Genomic DNA, 12,121 nt, shown 5'->3' with positions numbered 1-12,121 from the left:
GAGTTGCGTGTGTTTTTTGGTGGTAAATTTGTCGACACGTAGTGAGCACTGCCATAAAAATGGAAAATTCATTGAAAAAATATTTCAAAACTAGCATGGCTGCCAAACTGCAGGCAAACTTTTCCATACACTAATGTTCAGTGGGTTGCTGGTCTGAAGGATGTGGTTGTTTTAGGAGATTTTGAAAACTTGTAGGACTTCGATAGCAGAAAGGGAGGTGAAAGCTGCGTGAAATGTGCAACTAATGGAAGACTTATACCTGCAATCTACCGCCATAAACCAAATCTAAATCAATAAATAGTAATAATGATGTTAAAATGAATGATAATAACTGAGGCTCTCGTTTTGTCTCTAGGAGACGCACTGAATTCAGGTGATGAAAAAGCATATTTTAGGGGAACTATTCTGTTCCGTAGAATGGTCTGACTGCACTTCATTATCCTACTAGTGTTAATTTTAATGTAATCTCACATCACTTTCTTCTGTAGAATGGTCTGATTCCACCTCATCATTCTGTTTTAGAAGAAAAACATCCTGGCTTGTTTGTATTTTTTTTAAACCAATTGCAGTCCTATTGGGCAGAGTTAAGCATGTTTTTCTGATAAATTTGTGTAAAAGGAGGTGAGCACCGTCATTAAAATGGCAAATCTACTAAAAAAACACTAGCAGGGCTGTCTTACTGCCAACAAAACTTGAAATTTTCTGTGTGATAGGTTACTAGTCTGGATATTCTGGCTGTTTTAGGGGACTGTAAAGTGGATAACTTTTATTCAAACACTTTTATGAGCTGCTGCAGTAACTGAGTGGAGACTAGAAGCTTCTCTGTGTACAGTGTTCATCAAGAAGCAGATTTTCAGCAATGTTTTGAGTGCAATATTATAGATATTTTTTTCTCAAGAAGATGCACTGAATTCAGGTTAAGAAGAACCGTATTTTAAGGGGAACCATTCTGTTATGCAGAATGGTCTGACTCCACTTCATTATGATTCTACTATAGTACAAAAAAACTCTTGCTCGTTTGTATTTCTTTAAACCAATCACAGTATTAGACAGAGCTAAGTGTGTATTTGTGGTAAATTTGAAGGAGGTGAGCACTATAATTAAAATGGTAAATTTGCTGAAAAAAACTAGTAGGGCTGTCTTACTGCAAGCAAAACTTGAAATAATCAATAAATAATCATGATCTCAATACTCATCAAAGAAATAGTGACATTTTGGCCAGAATCATGTGTTCACTGGCCAAACTGAAGTTGCACAGTGATTTTATCAGACAATTCTATCTGCTAAAACAGCACCAGGTTACACGTAAATCAGTACAAATCCTATATGAACTTTTAACTCTGTCGCATTTACATCCCTTTTTACTTAGAAAGACTAAAACTGTGCAAATATTTAGTTGTGCCACCATAGACGACAGAAAAGGTTACTAAATACCATTTTTTCTTAATGGCATCAACTCATATCATTTAAAAGCATAAATTCTCACAATTCCAATACTTTTAGCAGTTTAAAGATACAAATACACAAGTTTAAACAGTTGTTTACATTGTAATATGAGTGTGAACACAGCAAAAATGGTATTGTGTAACCTCTTCTGTTGTCTATGGTGGCACAACTAATTAAATATATGCAAAGTTTTAGTCTTTTTAAGTAAAAAGGGATGTAAATGATGAGGGGTTACAAGCTCATATAGGATTTGTAATGATAAACAGTTAAAAGTATTGGAATTGTGAGACTTTATGCTTTTAAATGATATGAGTTGATGCCATTAAGAAAAAAAATCAGCTACAGTATTATCACTCCACTATTATTGCTGAAAGTGAAAATGTGAACATGCATTCGTTCCCTCAAGTAAAAATAATATCATAAAAATAGCATTAAATGAGAAAAGCTGAGCGAGAGGAGAATAAATCTTGGAAAACAATACATAAGGACTGAGCGCTCTGGTCCATTATGTTCTGAATTGCTACCTGGTGGCTGAATTTTGTGTTTTTCTTGACATAAAAAAAGACATTTCCAACATAAAGTGATGCAGAAAAGGCTGAAAATGTTGCATAAGTTGGTGCAAAAAGTAGGAAATAACCCGACTCTCCATTTACTACAAGTCTTCGGTGTTCAGCCGAAGCCAATGATCAGATATAATGTTGTACAAATTATGGAAATGAGTTTTGCAGGGTTATATATTAAAACAACGCTGTGCGGCTTCTGCACTGAACTTCTTCAGATCCGTTCAGAGTTTTGTGTGCTTTCTGAATAACATCACTGTGAAATAAAAGTCTTGCAGCCTTGAGTTTGTGTCCTCGATGTTACAGCATCACAACAAACCGCCACATTCAGCTCACAAGGACCTCGAATGGTAATAGAGAATTAGCACGTCATTAACCGACGCTGTAAGGTCGCCCTGATTGTTTGTCTCTGAACCGAACAATACTTTGCGCGGAGAAAACGAACCGCTTAGATCATGGGATGACGCTCAACAGCTCAGGTGTGTCACTGAATGTGCTGCTGACATTAAAAAAGGTTATTAATAATGAATCAATGCTAAAAATACGGCTTAAATTTAAAGCGGCCTTTGTTCTATTGTCGTGTCATCCTCGCTGGCTTTCAGCTTCATTCACAAACACTCACTCAGGCGCTGACCTTCGCTGGCACAGTCAGCTGATGGACAGTGGTTTTTAAGGCTTTTAGGCTATGCTTGAATGGAGATTATGTTAATCCTAAAGGTGAAATGAACCTCACAGTGTCAAATTACCGCTGCTGAATTACAGCCTCGGCTCACTTTCTCTCTCTCGAGTGTCTCCTGCGGTGGGTTTAGACTTTAACTGAACCAAGAAACATGTCGGCTTTCGTCCCATAAATGAAGTTAATTGTGCTCACTGTAGGTTTGTTTGTCGGTGGCGTGTGTGTTACCTTCACAGTGCTGCAGTGTCCTACATAGATACGCATCACGGACCACATCCAGACTTGATAAGGATCGCTGCCAGGAAGGCTGTTGGTGTTGGGGAATTTTCTGTACACAGAACTTGACTTGCTCTCATCAGCATTGTGTAAATGTTTTCATTAAAATAAATTATTTATGATTTTGCTGAAAACGCTTTATAGGAGCACAGTACCTAATTTAAAATCCCACAGTTAGACTCTTCTTGTGCTCACAGTCATCAAAATCCACTTTTTAATAGTACTGTAAACATATAAAGCTTCATTAAGTTACTGTGTGATGATATTTAGTTATTTATCTGTGTGTTTTTAGGTGACTCTTAGTGATTTCTCTTGTTTCCCCACGGCTGTTATGCTTTTACATGTTGTAAACATTGTAAAGTAATTACAGGAGCAGCCATGCAACAAGAGCAAATAGTAGGGCAATGCTACAACTGAAAATATTTGAGGACGGATGGTGCGTACTTGGAATCTATTGATGTCAGTGTCCCAGTAAATCCAGGCTTAAAATGACAACGCCTGACATTGTCCTGCCATGCAAGGTGACACTGCAAAGTCAGGATGTCACAATAACTGATACCAAGTTGATGTCAACATTTTAGAACTTGTTCTTCTGCAGGACTGAAAATATTAAAAGTACAGGAGGTACATGTGGAACAACGGTGCAAAGTACAACTGCAGCAACTCACACAATACACATCACATACTGAGATATTCTGATTAAAGTATGATCAGGCACAAATTACACACAACAAAAAGCCTGAATGCTAACGCTGTCATTTACAACAAAAGGAGGCGTTTCAGTCGGTACTGCTGAATTTTATGTAAATTGTTGTCAAAATGTCCACTTTAAAAATGCTACCGTTACCATCTATGAACTGTGACCTCTGCATTTAATGTAGCAATGCTCCACAAACCACATTCACAAAGGTTAACCACCTTATTTAGGCTAACATAGTGGCTAATGATATCTTGCTTAGGTCAACATAGCGCTAATGTTATTTTGCTGATACATAGGTAGGGGCTAAAATAATCTTTTCCAGGCTAATGTAGCAGCTAGTGCTATCTTGTTTGGGCCAGTGTAGCAGTTAACACTTTTCTAGGCTGAGTGGCTAATATAATCTTGTTTAAGCAAATATTTTGGGCAACTTTACCTTATTTAGACTAACATAGCAGCTAACATCTTATTTAGGCTAATATAATGTGAGGCATCTTGTTTAGGCTATTGTGGCATCTAGCAATATCTTGCTTAGGCTAACATAGGAGCTAACATTGTCTTGCCTATGCTAATGACACAGCTAGCAATGTCTTACTTAGGCTAATGCAGGAGCTAATGCTATATTGTTTGGTTCAGTGTAGCAGCTAACACTTTTTTTAGGCTAACAGAGTGGCTAACATAATCTTGTTGAATACCCAATATAATGGTAACATTACCTTGTTTAGACTAACATAGTGGCTAACATTATCTAATTTAGGCTAATACAGTGGCAGATATCTTGTTTAGAAAAACCGTAGCGGCAAACAGCATCTTGTTAAGGCTAATGCAGGGGCTAACATTATCATGTTCAGGCAAACATAATGGAAAACATTATCTTGTTTAGGCTAACATAAGATCGAACATTATCTTGCTTGTACTAATGAAACAGCTAGCAAAATCTTGCTTAGGCTAACGTAGAAGCTAATGCTATATTGTATGGGTCAGTGTAGCAGCTAACAGTTTTTTTAGGCTGAGTGGCTAATCTGCGCTAACATAGGAGCTAGCATTATCTTGCTTATGCTAATAAAGCAGCTAGCAATATTTTTTGACATAGGGACAATCTTTGTTTTGCTTATGCTAGCATTATCTTGTTTAGGCTAATATAGAGGCTAATGTAATCTTGGTGCAGGCTAATGTTTTCTTGTTTAGGCTAACACAGCAGCTAATGTAATCTTGCTTAGAGTAAGGTGCGGGTTAATGTTTTCTTGTTTATGCTAGCATTATGTTGTCTGAATTAACGTGGCAGATAATGTGACACATAATGTTGGTTAAGCTAACAGAGTGGCTAACATTACATTACTTACACTGTTCTTTCTTAACGAAAGATAAATTTTAAAATGAATTAACTGCATTATTATTATTTGAATAGAATTGTGTCATTTCAGTAGTTGTGGTACCAAGTAATAAATTTCTGGTATTATGACTTCCCTACTGGAAAGAGAGGCGCTAATGTTAGCTGTTTTTTTTTTTGCTGAGCATTAGAAGGGAATGGGTGGTAACATCTGCATGTAAAGAGCCACAGATTAGTCCCATTTCCCTGCTGTTTCGTTCTCAGCTGGTCTGTTCAACATTTGACTTTGCAAAACTGGCCCGTTTCCACATGACTGAAGTAATCTGACCACGTTACTTCTGCCTTATTTTGTCGTCATCAGCTGCTGCAGAGATTTTTACTCTCTAAGGAAACAGTGCCAGCTTTGTACTACAGTAAATCTCACTACTAGGACTGCTATTGTTTGAAAGGAATGCTTTCCTCCTAATTTAACTGGTTGTTATTTCTCCTCGGTTTCAAACACCCGCTGTAGTTTGAATGGAATCTTGACAAATGGTGCATTATAACAGCACAGTAATTATTCTTTGCTTAGTAGGAGAGTGTGTAAACAGCAAAACAGCAGTTTGTTACCTGTTCTGTCATCGATAGGGACACATACCTGTTGTGCAGCACACTGGGAGTCCGGCAAACAAAACGCTTTTAAGCTTTTAGTCTATTGATATCTAGTGGCATTGCGCACTTTAAGGTACTTGTGCATCGGCTTCGGTTTCAAGCCGTGGCTGCTGCTGCCGGGTAATGTACCGATCAGCAGACATACAGCCATGCCACATATATAAATTATTTATTTTTGCCTTGTTGGGAGCAGATTTTCTCCTAAAAGAGTGCACGGGATGTAATTTACAGAGCACATCTGTCTGCAGCAATTTACTTCAGAAGAGATTTTAGGTTTTTTTGTACGGACGAGTTCAACAACAGTTCGGCACCAGAGCAGAAACCTGAACCACTTTATTACTTTTACAAAAACCACAACCGAAACACATACGGAGACACTGCCCGTGACCACAGGTGAAGCTTTGTGATTCTGAGACCCAGATCAAGCTTCAAAGTGTACATTTTACTGGAAATTAAGTAAGTATGAACACTGATAATTACATTTTTCTCCTGTTCCTGCTGTAACACGTGGATGTCTAACAGTGTTTCCATCATTTTAATCCCCCACTGCTCGGATCTCTTACAATATAAAAAACTCTATAATGTATTAAATTTAGTTTATATGCAAGCAGCTTATGCCATTTTAAAGTCGCATCTGAGGCTATTTGAATGTGAGCTGCTGCAATATGGAATTTTTTTAACACACAAAACGAAGAAAACAATCGACTTGAGGGATCCCATACAGTTAATGTGCTTAATGTTTTCACACAGCAGTGATTTAAGTGTCATTTTATGAGATTATCTTTGCTTTTTTCACCATTTAATCTGAGATATAAACACCATTATCACAGCAGGTGCTTGTTTTGAACTCCTTTTCTTCTGGCTCTTCATGCTTTATTGTCTGCAGTAGTCCTATTTTGTGTACACGTGTTTGTTTTTCCTTTTTACACTTTTTGTGTCTCTCGCTAATTTGTATGCTCATGCTAATTTCTGTATACACAATTATGTAAACAGGATTTGCCCGAGGGGAAGTTGAGTAGAGGGAGGAAGATAGGTGGGAGGGGGGGATGAAATTAAATCTTTTTTTAATCTATTGTGTGTGGTTGTTGCTGGCAGGAGCTGACGGCGTGTGTGGACTTACTCGTGGTGTTGTACCGGACACCGTAAAACATCTCCGGACAGGGTCGTGACACCATCTGGCCGGCGCTGCTCCTGGGCCAGCAGGTGCCGATGCCGTCGATGGAGGTGTCGCAGTAGATTCCCGAGCCTGAAACGTGGCGGACAGAAATGTCAGACGCAGACGAGCACACATTCCCGGCGTGGCGCAGGACTACATATAGCCGGCCTGAAATTCTGACAATGCTCCAGTGATCTGGGCAATAAATTGTGGAGCTGAATAAGCTGTTTGTGTGCTCAGGTTTTAATGATTACTCCTGCGCTTTGGCGAGCTGAGCCGAGCGTCGTCTCCAGTGGCACGACTCCAAGTCTATTTCCAGCATTGTTCTTGTCTTTGATGTTAGTCCTTATAATCTGTGTTCACATCTAACTTGTTCCCCACGTGGGGTTTTCCACAACAACTCTACTTTGTGTGTGGGGAGTCAGTTTTTACACATTTGAGAAGAGCAACGTGTCCAACTCACCGCTCCATTGGCTCGTGGCATTGCTCAGGGTCTGGTTCCAGGAGGCGGCCAAGGACTGTACTGCAATCCAGAGAGACAGCTTCATCAATAACCTCAATCTCTGTTTGCCCGGTTTAGTAGAGGCTATGAAAATCTCATTAGATTCAGCTTAACAGCTACAAAGGGTGAGCATTAAAGGGCAACAGTAAACACTGGTGACAGACCTTTCCCCGAGCAATAACAGGATGGTAGCAGCAAATATGAATCCAGACATGCCCCCGGGGGCAGGCCATTATTTCTGTAATAACTCAAGAACACACAGATACAAAACATCCGGAAATAAGGATGTTCTGGGGGGCAAAGTTGACACTTTATTCTGAAGCTTTCATTAGTTTTTTTTTTCTTTTATTAACCAGGGTTTTCACACCTTTAAAGGGTGAGAAAATTAATGGATCCAAGAGAAAATAAAAGATGTGCAGAGACTGTCATCTTAAGAAGAAAATAAAAACACTGGTTATAAGTTCATGTGCTTAAAACCACCTATTTTAAAGGCCTGGTGACAGAATAAAGCTCCTCACAGGGAGGAAAACAATGATAATAAGAGTGTTTGACATTGGGAAATATGGGTATTTACTTTCTAGATAAGAGTTGGATCAGAACATTGATACCATTCTGATGTCTTTACACTAAAAATAAAGCCTACGGCCAGCAATCAGTTAGCTTAGCTTAGCATAAAGACTGGAAACGGGGAAACTGCTAGCATGCTTCTGACAAACAGTAAGAAAGCCATTTAACGCTTTCGTATAGCTACTGCACATCTCATCTCTCTTTCAAAACATCTTAAAATGATCACTTTGTTTTCATTCTATATACCTAAATATACAGTTGGTCCTGCCATTTTGTTGTCATTTTATTCCCTTTAATTAACAGCATTACACAATACAGAAACATTGCACTGCAAATGGAGGTTTATTTACTATCTGCTGTTTCCTGGTGTCTGATGTCAACATTAGTTTTGCAGATTGAGCAGAATGAAACGTGGGAAAGTCTGGACATGTGGAGGCATTACGACTCTCAGATTTATAGGGCCCTCTTAGACTTAACTAACATCACAACTGAAGGGCTTCAGAGTGTGAGGGCTGGAAATAGTATTTAAAAAACAAATGGGACAAATTATTGTGACACCACATGTTGCGTGGAAATATTAACAGCAAAGAGAATTTGGAATTCTTGTTTAATTCAGTGTTGGGTTAGCTGCTCAGTTGATTACTCCCTGTTTGGGACGTTGAAGTGTTTATTACATTTTAGCAAAGTCAGGGAAGCTGTAAACATCTGTAAATCAATTGTGCTATAAATAACTTCCACAGCAAGCAGACAGATGCTGTTCCTTAAGCCTTGATTATACTCTGTTGACAACCATGGACGCCTAGCTGTTGGTATTAAACTGCTTTTATAGAGGTTTGCTTTGAAGACACTGTTGCGTACATACACAACAGGTTGTATGTATGTGCTTTAAGCATTCACATGACGACTGAGCATGCACGCTATCATCCTTGTTATGCTAAGGGGTATACGGGGACTTTTGCAGACTTCGGCCGATAACTAAATTTACATTATCTGGACCCTGCTAGACCCTTGAGTAATCGCATATACGTAAAGTTTAACACATCGTCTCCACAAAGCTTTGTTACTTCGCCAAGGAATGCGGCGGAGTTCTGTGACGATCGCCGTACGTGAATCTGTCTGTCTGTCTGTCTGTCTGTCTGTCTGTCTGTCTGTCTGTCTGTCTGTCTGTCTGTCTGTCTGTCTGTCTGTCTGTCTGTCTGTCTGTCTGTCTGTCTGTCTGTCTGTCTGTCTGTCTGTCTGTCTGTCTGTCTGTCTGTGTGTGGACAACATTACTCAAAAACGGAAGAACGGATTTGGATGAAATTTTCAGGGAAGTTCAGAAGTGACACAGGAAACATCTCATTAGATTTTGGCAGTGATGCAGCTTATAGTCTGGATCTACGGATTTGTTAAAGATTCCTGTATCATTGCCAGATAGCGGCACGATGTCAATGTAACCATGACAACAAGTGAACACTACATCAGCTGCCTGCTGGAGATCACATGATTGTGATCCTACTACAAATCCACCACTGAGGACTTATTGGAAATGATCCAAGGAACAACTGTTTAAATTGTGGGGGTGTTTCTGAGTCCCATCAGTTCCCACCACCTGCTACATATTTAGGCCACGTGATTCGGTATCTGTACATAACGTACACATTCAGAACACATGCATGTGCTGAGTGCAACATCTTGGTGGAGTACTGTGCTCTCTGAGCGCTTTTCTAGTTTGGTATTTGTAATTCTGTCTACTATGCGAACTCCGCCCCCTAGTGTTTGGTGCATGTAAACACTTGTAGACTTCACTGCAGCCATTTAGCGAGGCTAATTTTATCCCTTTTTACGATGCAGTTTTATGGAATATGCACCGATGATGCATGATGGTAAACTAGGAGGTTGGCCTGCCAGGTGTGGAGCCAGTTTTGTGAGATATTTTGTTTGTGGATATGTGATTCATTATGCATGCATTCTGCACATTACACAGCTATTGTGTGGTAAACTAGCTAGTTTTTAAAGTTACACATCTACAAAGTCTGCCAACTAGGTCTAGCAACTGCTAAGTAGGTTTTCCAAGTTACTTAGGCTCTTTTATTTTAATGTACTTGTGGACCAGAAAAACCAGATAAGGGAAACGTGGAGATAGTGGAGGTTCCCATAGGAATTAATGGACTTCTAGTTGACTCGCATCCATGAACAAAGCTACGTGGAAACAGCGTGTTACTTGTTTTTTTAGTTTTTTCTGTTTTATACATGTGTGGTAGATTGGCATTTATAAAAACTACTGCTTTTGTAGTGCGCACGTGGACATTAATTTTGGGTTTATTGTGAAGTTTGTATACTTGTGGAGTTGGAAAGTATACTCCAGTGTTACAGACGTACCTGCAGTATGTACATTTCTAAATTTTCAACTTGCTGAGCAGTTATTTAACTCATTTATTCATGTTTCAGTCAAACAAAACCACCAGAAATTCTGTGGTTTTAGCTTCTCCAGTGTTAGAATTTGCTAGTTTTTACAGCTTAATAAAGGTTTGGACTATTGACTGTTTGTACAAAATGAGACGATGATGAACTCTTTTCTTAACACTGAACTGATTTCCTAAAAAACCTGAATAAAAATACCCATTAGCTGTAGAACTTCTTGACACTTCCTGAAACTTGGTTGGACTGAAATTTAAAGGCCTACAGAGCAGGGTGACAGGATCCCAACAGAGCATTATTATTATAACTCTTTAAGAGCTACCTGAGGCATCTTTATGAGTCTAGCCCGGGACAAACAACAAGCGCATCATCCCTGCGTATTTATGCATGGCTGTGTGTTCTCTGGGTGTGTGCTGCGGTTTTAAGTGTTGAATCTCCAACTATCACTGTACTGGTGAGGTGTACAAGGAGCAGGGGCAATACGATAAGACGCTTTGCTGATACCCCACAGGGGGAAAGCTGTGACTGAGGATGAGGGTTTGACATTTAGTGGTTATGGCCGTGAGATGGAAAAGACTGAAAATCAATCCGACACCGCGAGTGTACTAACAGTGGAACAGGTTGAGTACACAGGTTGGACTGTGCTAGGGAATAAGCGCCCTTTAAGAGCTTGTAGCGGCTGCTGTAGATGCGGCGCTGTAAAAGAAATCCATATGATGTTTGTCCTCAACTTACATGAGACGTTCCCCGACAGCATGAGCAGAGCTTCACATGTCAGATCTGCTAAAGAGGCCGACGGCAGGACGCTTACGATGGCACACACCTGCAAACAGAGGAGAGGCACAGAGGTCAGGTTTAATCAGCAAATCAAATATTAACATTATGTCCTGCTACAGAATCCTGTGCTCCTTTCATTCCTTCATGTATAGTACATGAAGATGCATCAAACTCAAAGACCCTCAGTGCCCTTGAGCAGATGCATGCATTAACAGTTCCACTCGCCTCCTAATGTGGAGCTCTTTGTAGTCTGTAATCACTCGCCCCCCCCACACCAACACTCTTTCATGTTCACACATACACAGAAATGGCTTCTTAAAGGATTGCAATGTTGCATTCAAAGTATTTCCAGCTGTGCAGTTGCCGTTAGCCTACTTTGCAACTGTGCAGAAAAAGGAGTAAACATTGAATAATGCACATAATTATGAAACTACAGTAGACTCTATGTGCTGGGTCTCAAGTGACAGACAGTCTGGTTTGGCATGTTTCCTGCCATGACGACAACACAGGATTACATCTGCTCCACCAAAATAGAAAACAAGAGGACCTGTATTTACGCTTCTGTTAAATGACAGCAAAGTGGAATTCGGTGTTCGGATTAATATTTCATTCACACACTTTGATCTCGACTGGATTTCCTCCGGCCTGGCCCAGCGGCTATGTTGGAGACTCTCCAAACCAGGGAGGCTGGCGACGCAAAAAGAAAAATATTGTGCTACATGTTGCGCTGGTTACATCCGGAAACCACGGAATCACTGCTGGCACACATGCAGCGTCCGTCAGGCCACAAAATGATGTTCACACACAACTAAACAACATCTCGTTATGAGGGAAACTTGTTTTCTGCCGTTTGTCACGCATCACAAACAACTATCTAATCAGCATGTCTTTGGTGTTTATTTTATTGCTTTTCTGAGGCTCCTTTTTCAGCCAACCAATCATATAATAGATGTGGTGGGACTCATTACCCTTTACAATCAAGAGAATGAAGGAGAAGCTTCAAACATGCTAAACATCTTTCATCTAGCAGACGTGTAGTTTTGGTGCTTAAATTTAACCAAGCTTCTAATAAGTAGTTAACTT

The 12,121-nt window shown here is 39.7% G+C and overlaps 1 protein-coding gene across 5 annotated transcripts in view; it reads right to left on the bottom strand.

Moving 5' to 3' along the window:
* Window positions 1-12,121, bottom strand: part of LOC111584347 (corticotropin-releasing factor receptor 1) — a 120,875-nt gene that overhangs the window by 98,398 nt on the left and 10,356 nt on the right. For all 5 annotated transcript variants that reach the window (XR_008599522.1, XR_008599524.1, XR_008599523.1 and 2 more), the window contains exons 2-4: window positions 10,997-11,084; window positions 7,256-7,315; window positions 6,757-6,882 (exon numbers count right to left, since the gene is read on the bottom strand). Coding sequence is in view for 1 of the 5 variants with exons in the window: in XM_023293484.3 (XP_023149252.1) it covers window positions 6,757-6,882; window positions 7,256-7,315; window positions 10,997-11,084 (274 nt within the window). In the remaining 4 variants the exon portion in view is untranslated. The remainder of the gene's footprint in view (window positions 1-6,756; window positions 6,883-7,255; window positions 7,316-10,996; window positions 11,085-12,121) is intronic.

The sequence above is a fragment of the Amphiprion ocellaris genome, chromosome 18 (assembly GCF_022539595.1).
Source record: "Amphiprion ocellaris isolate individual 3 ecotype Okinawa chromosome 18, ASM2253959v1, whole genome shotgun sequence".
Classification (NCBI taxonomy): Eukaryota; Metazoa; Chordata; class Actinopteri; family Pomacentridae; genus Amphiprion; species Amphiprion ocellaris.
This window is presented reverse-complemented; position numbering and strand designations above follow the sequence as displayed.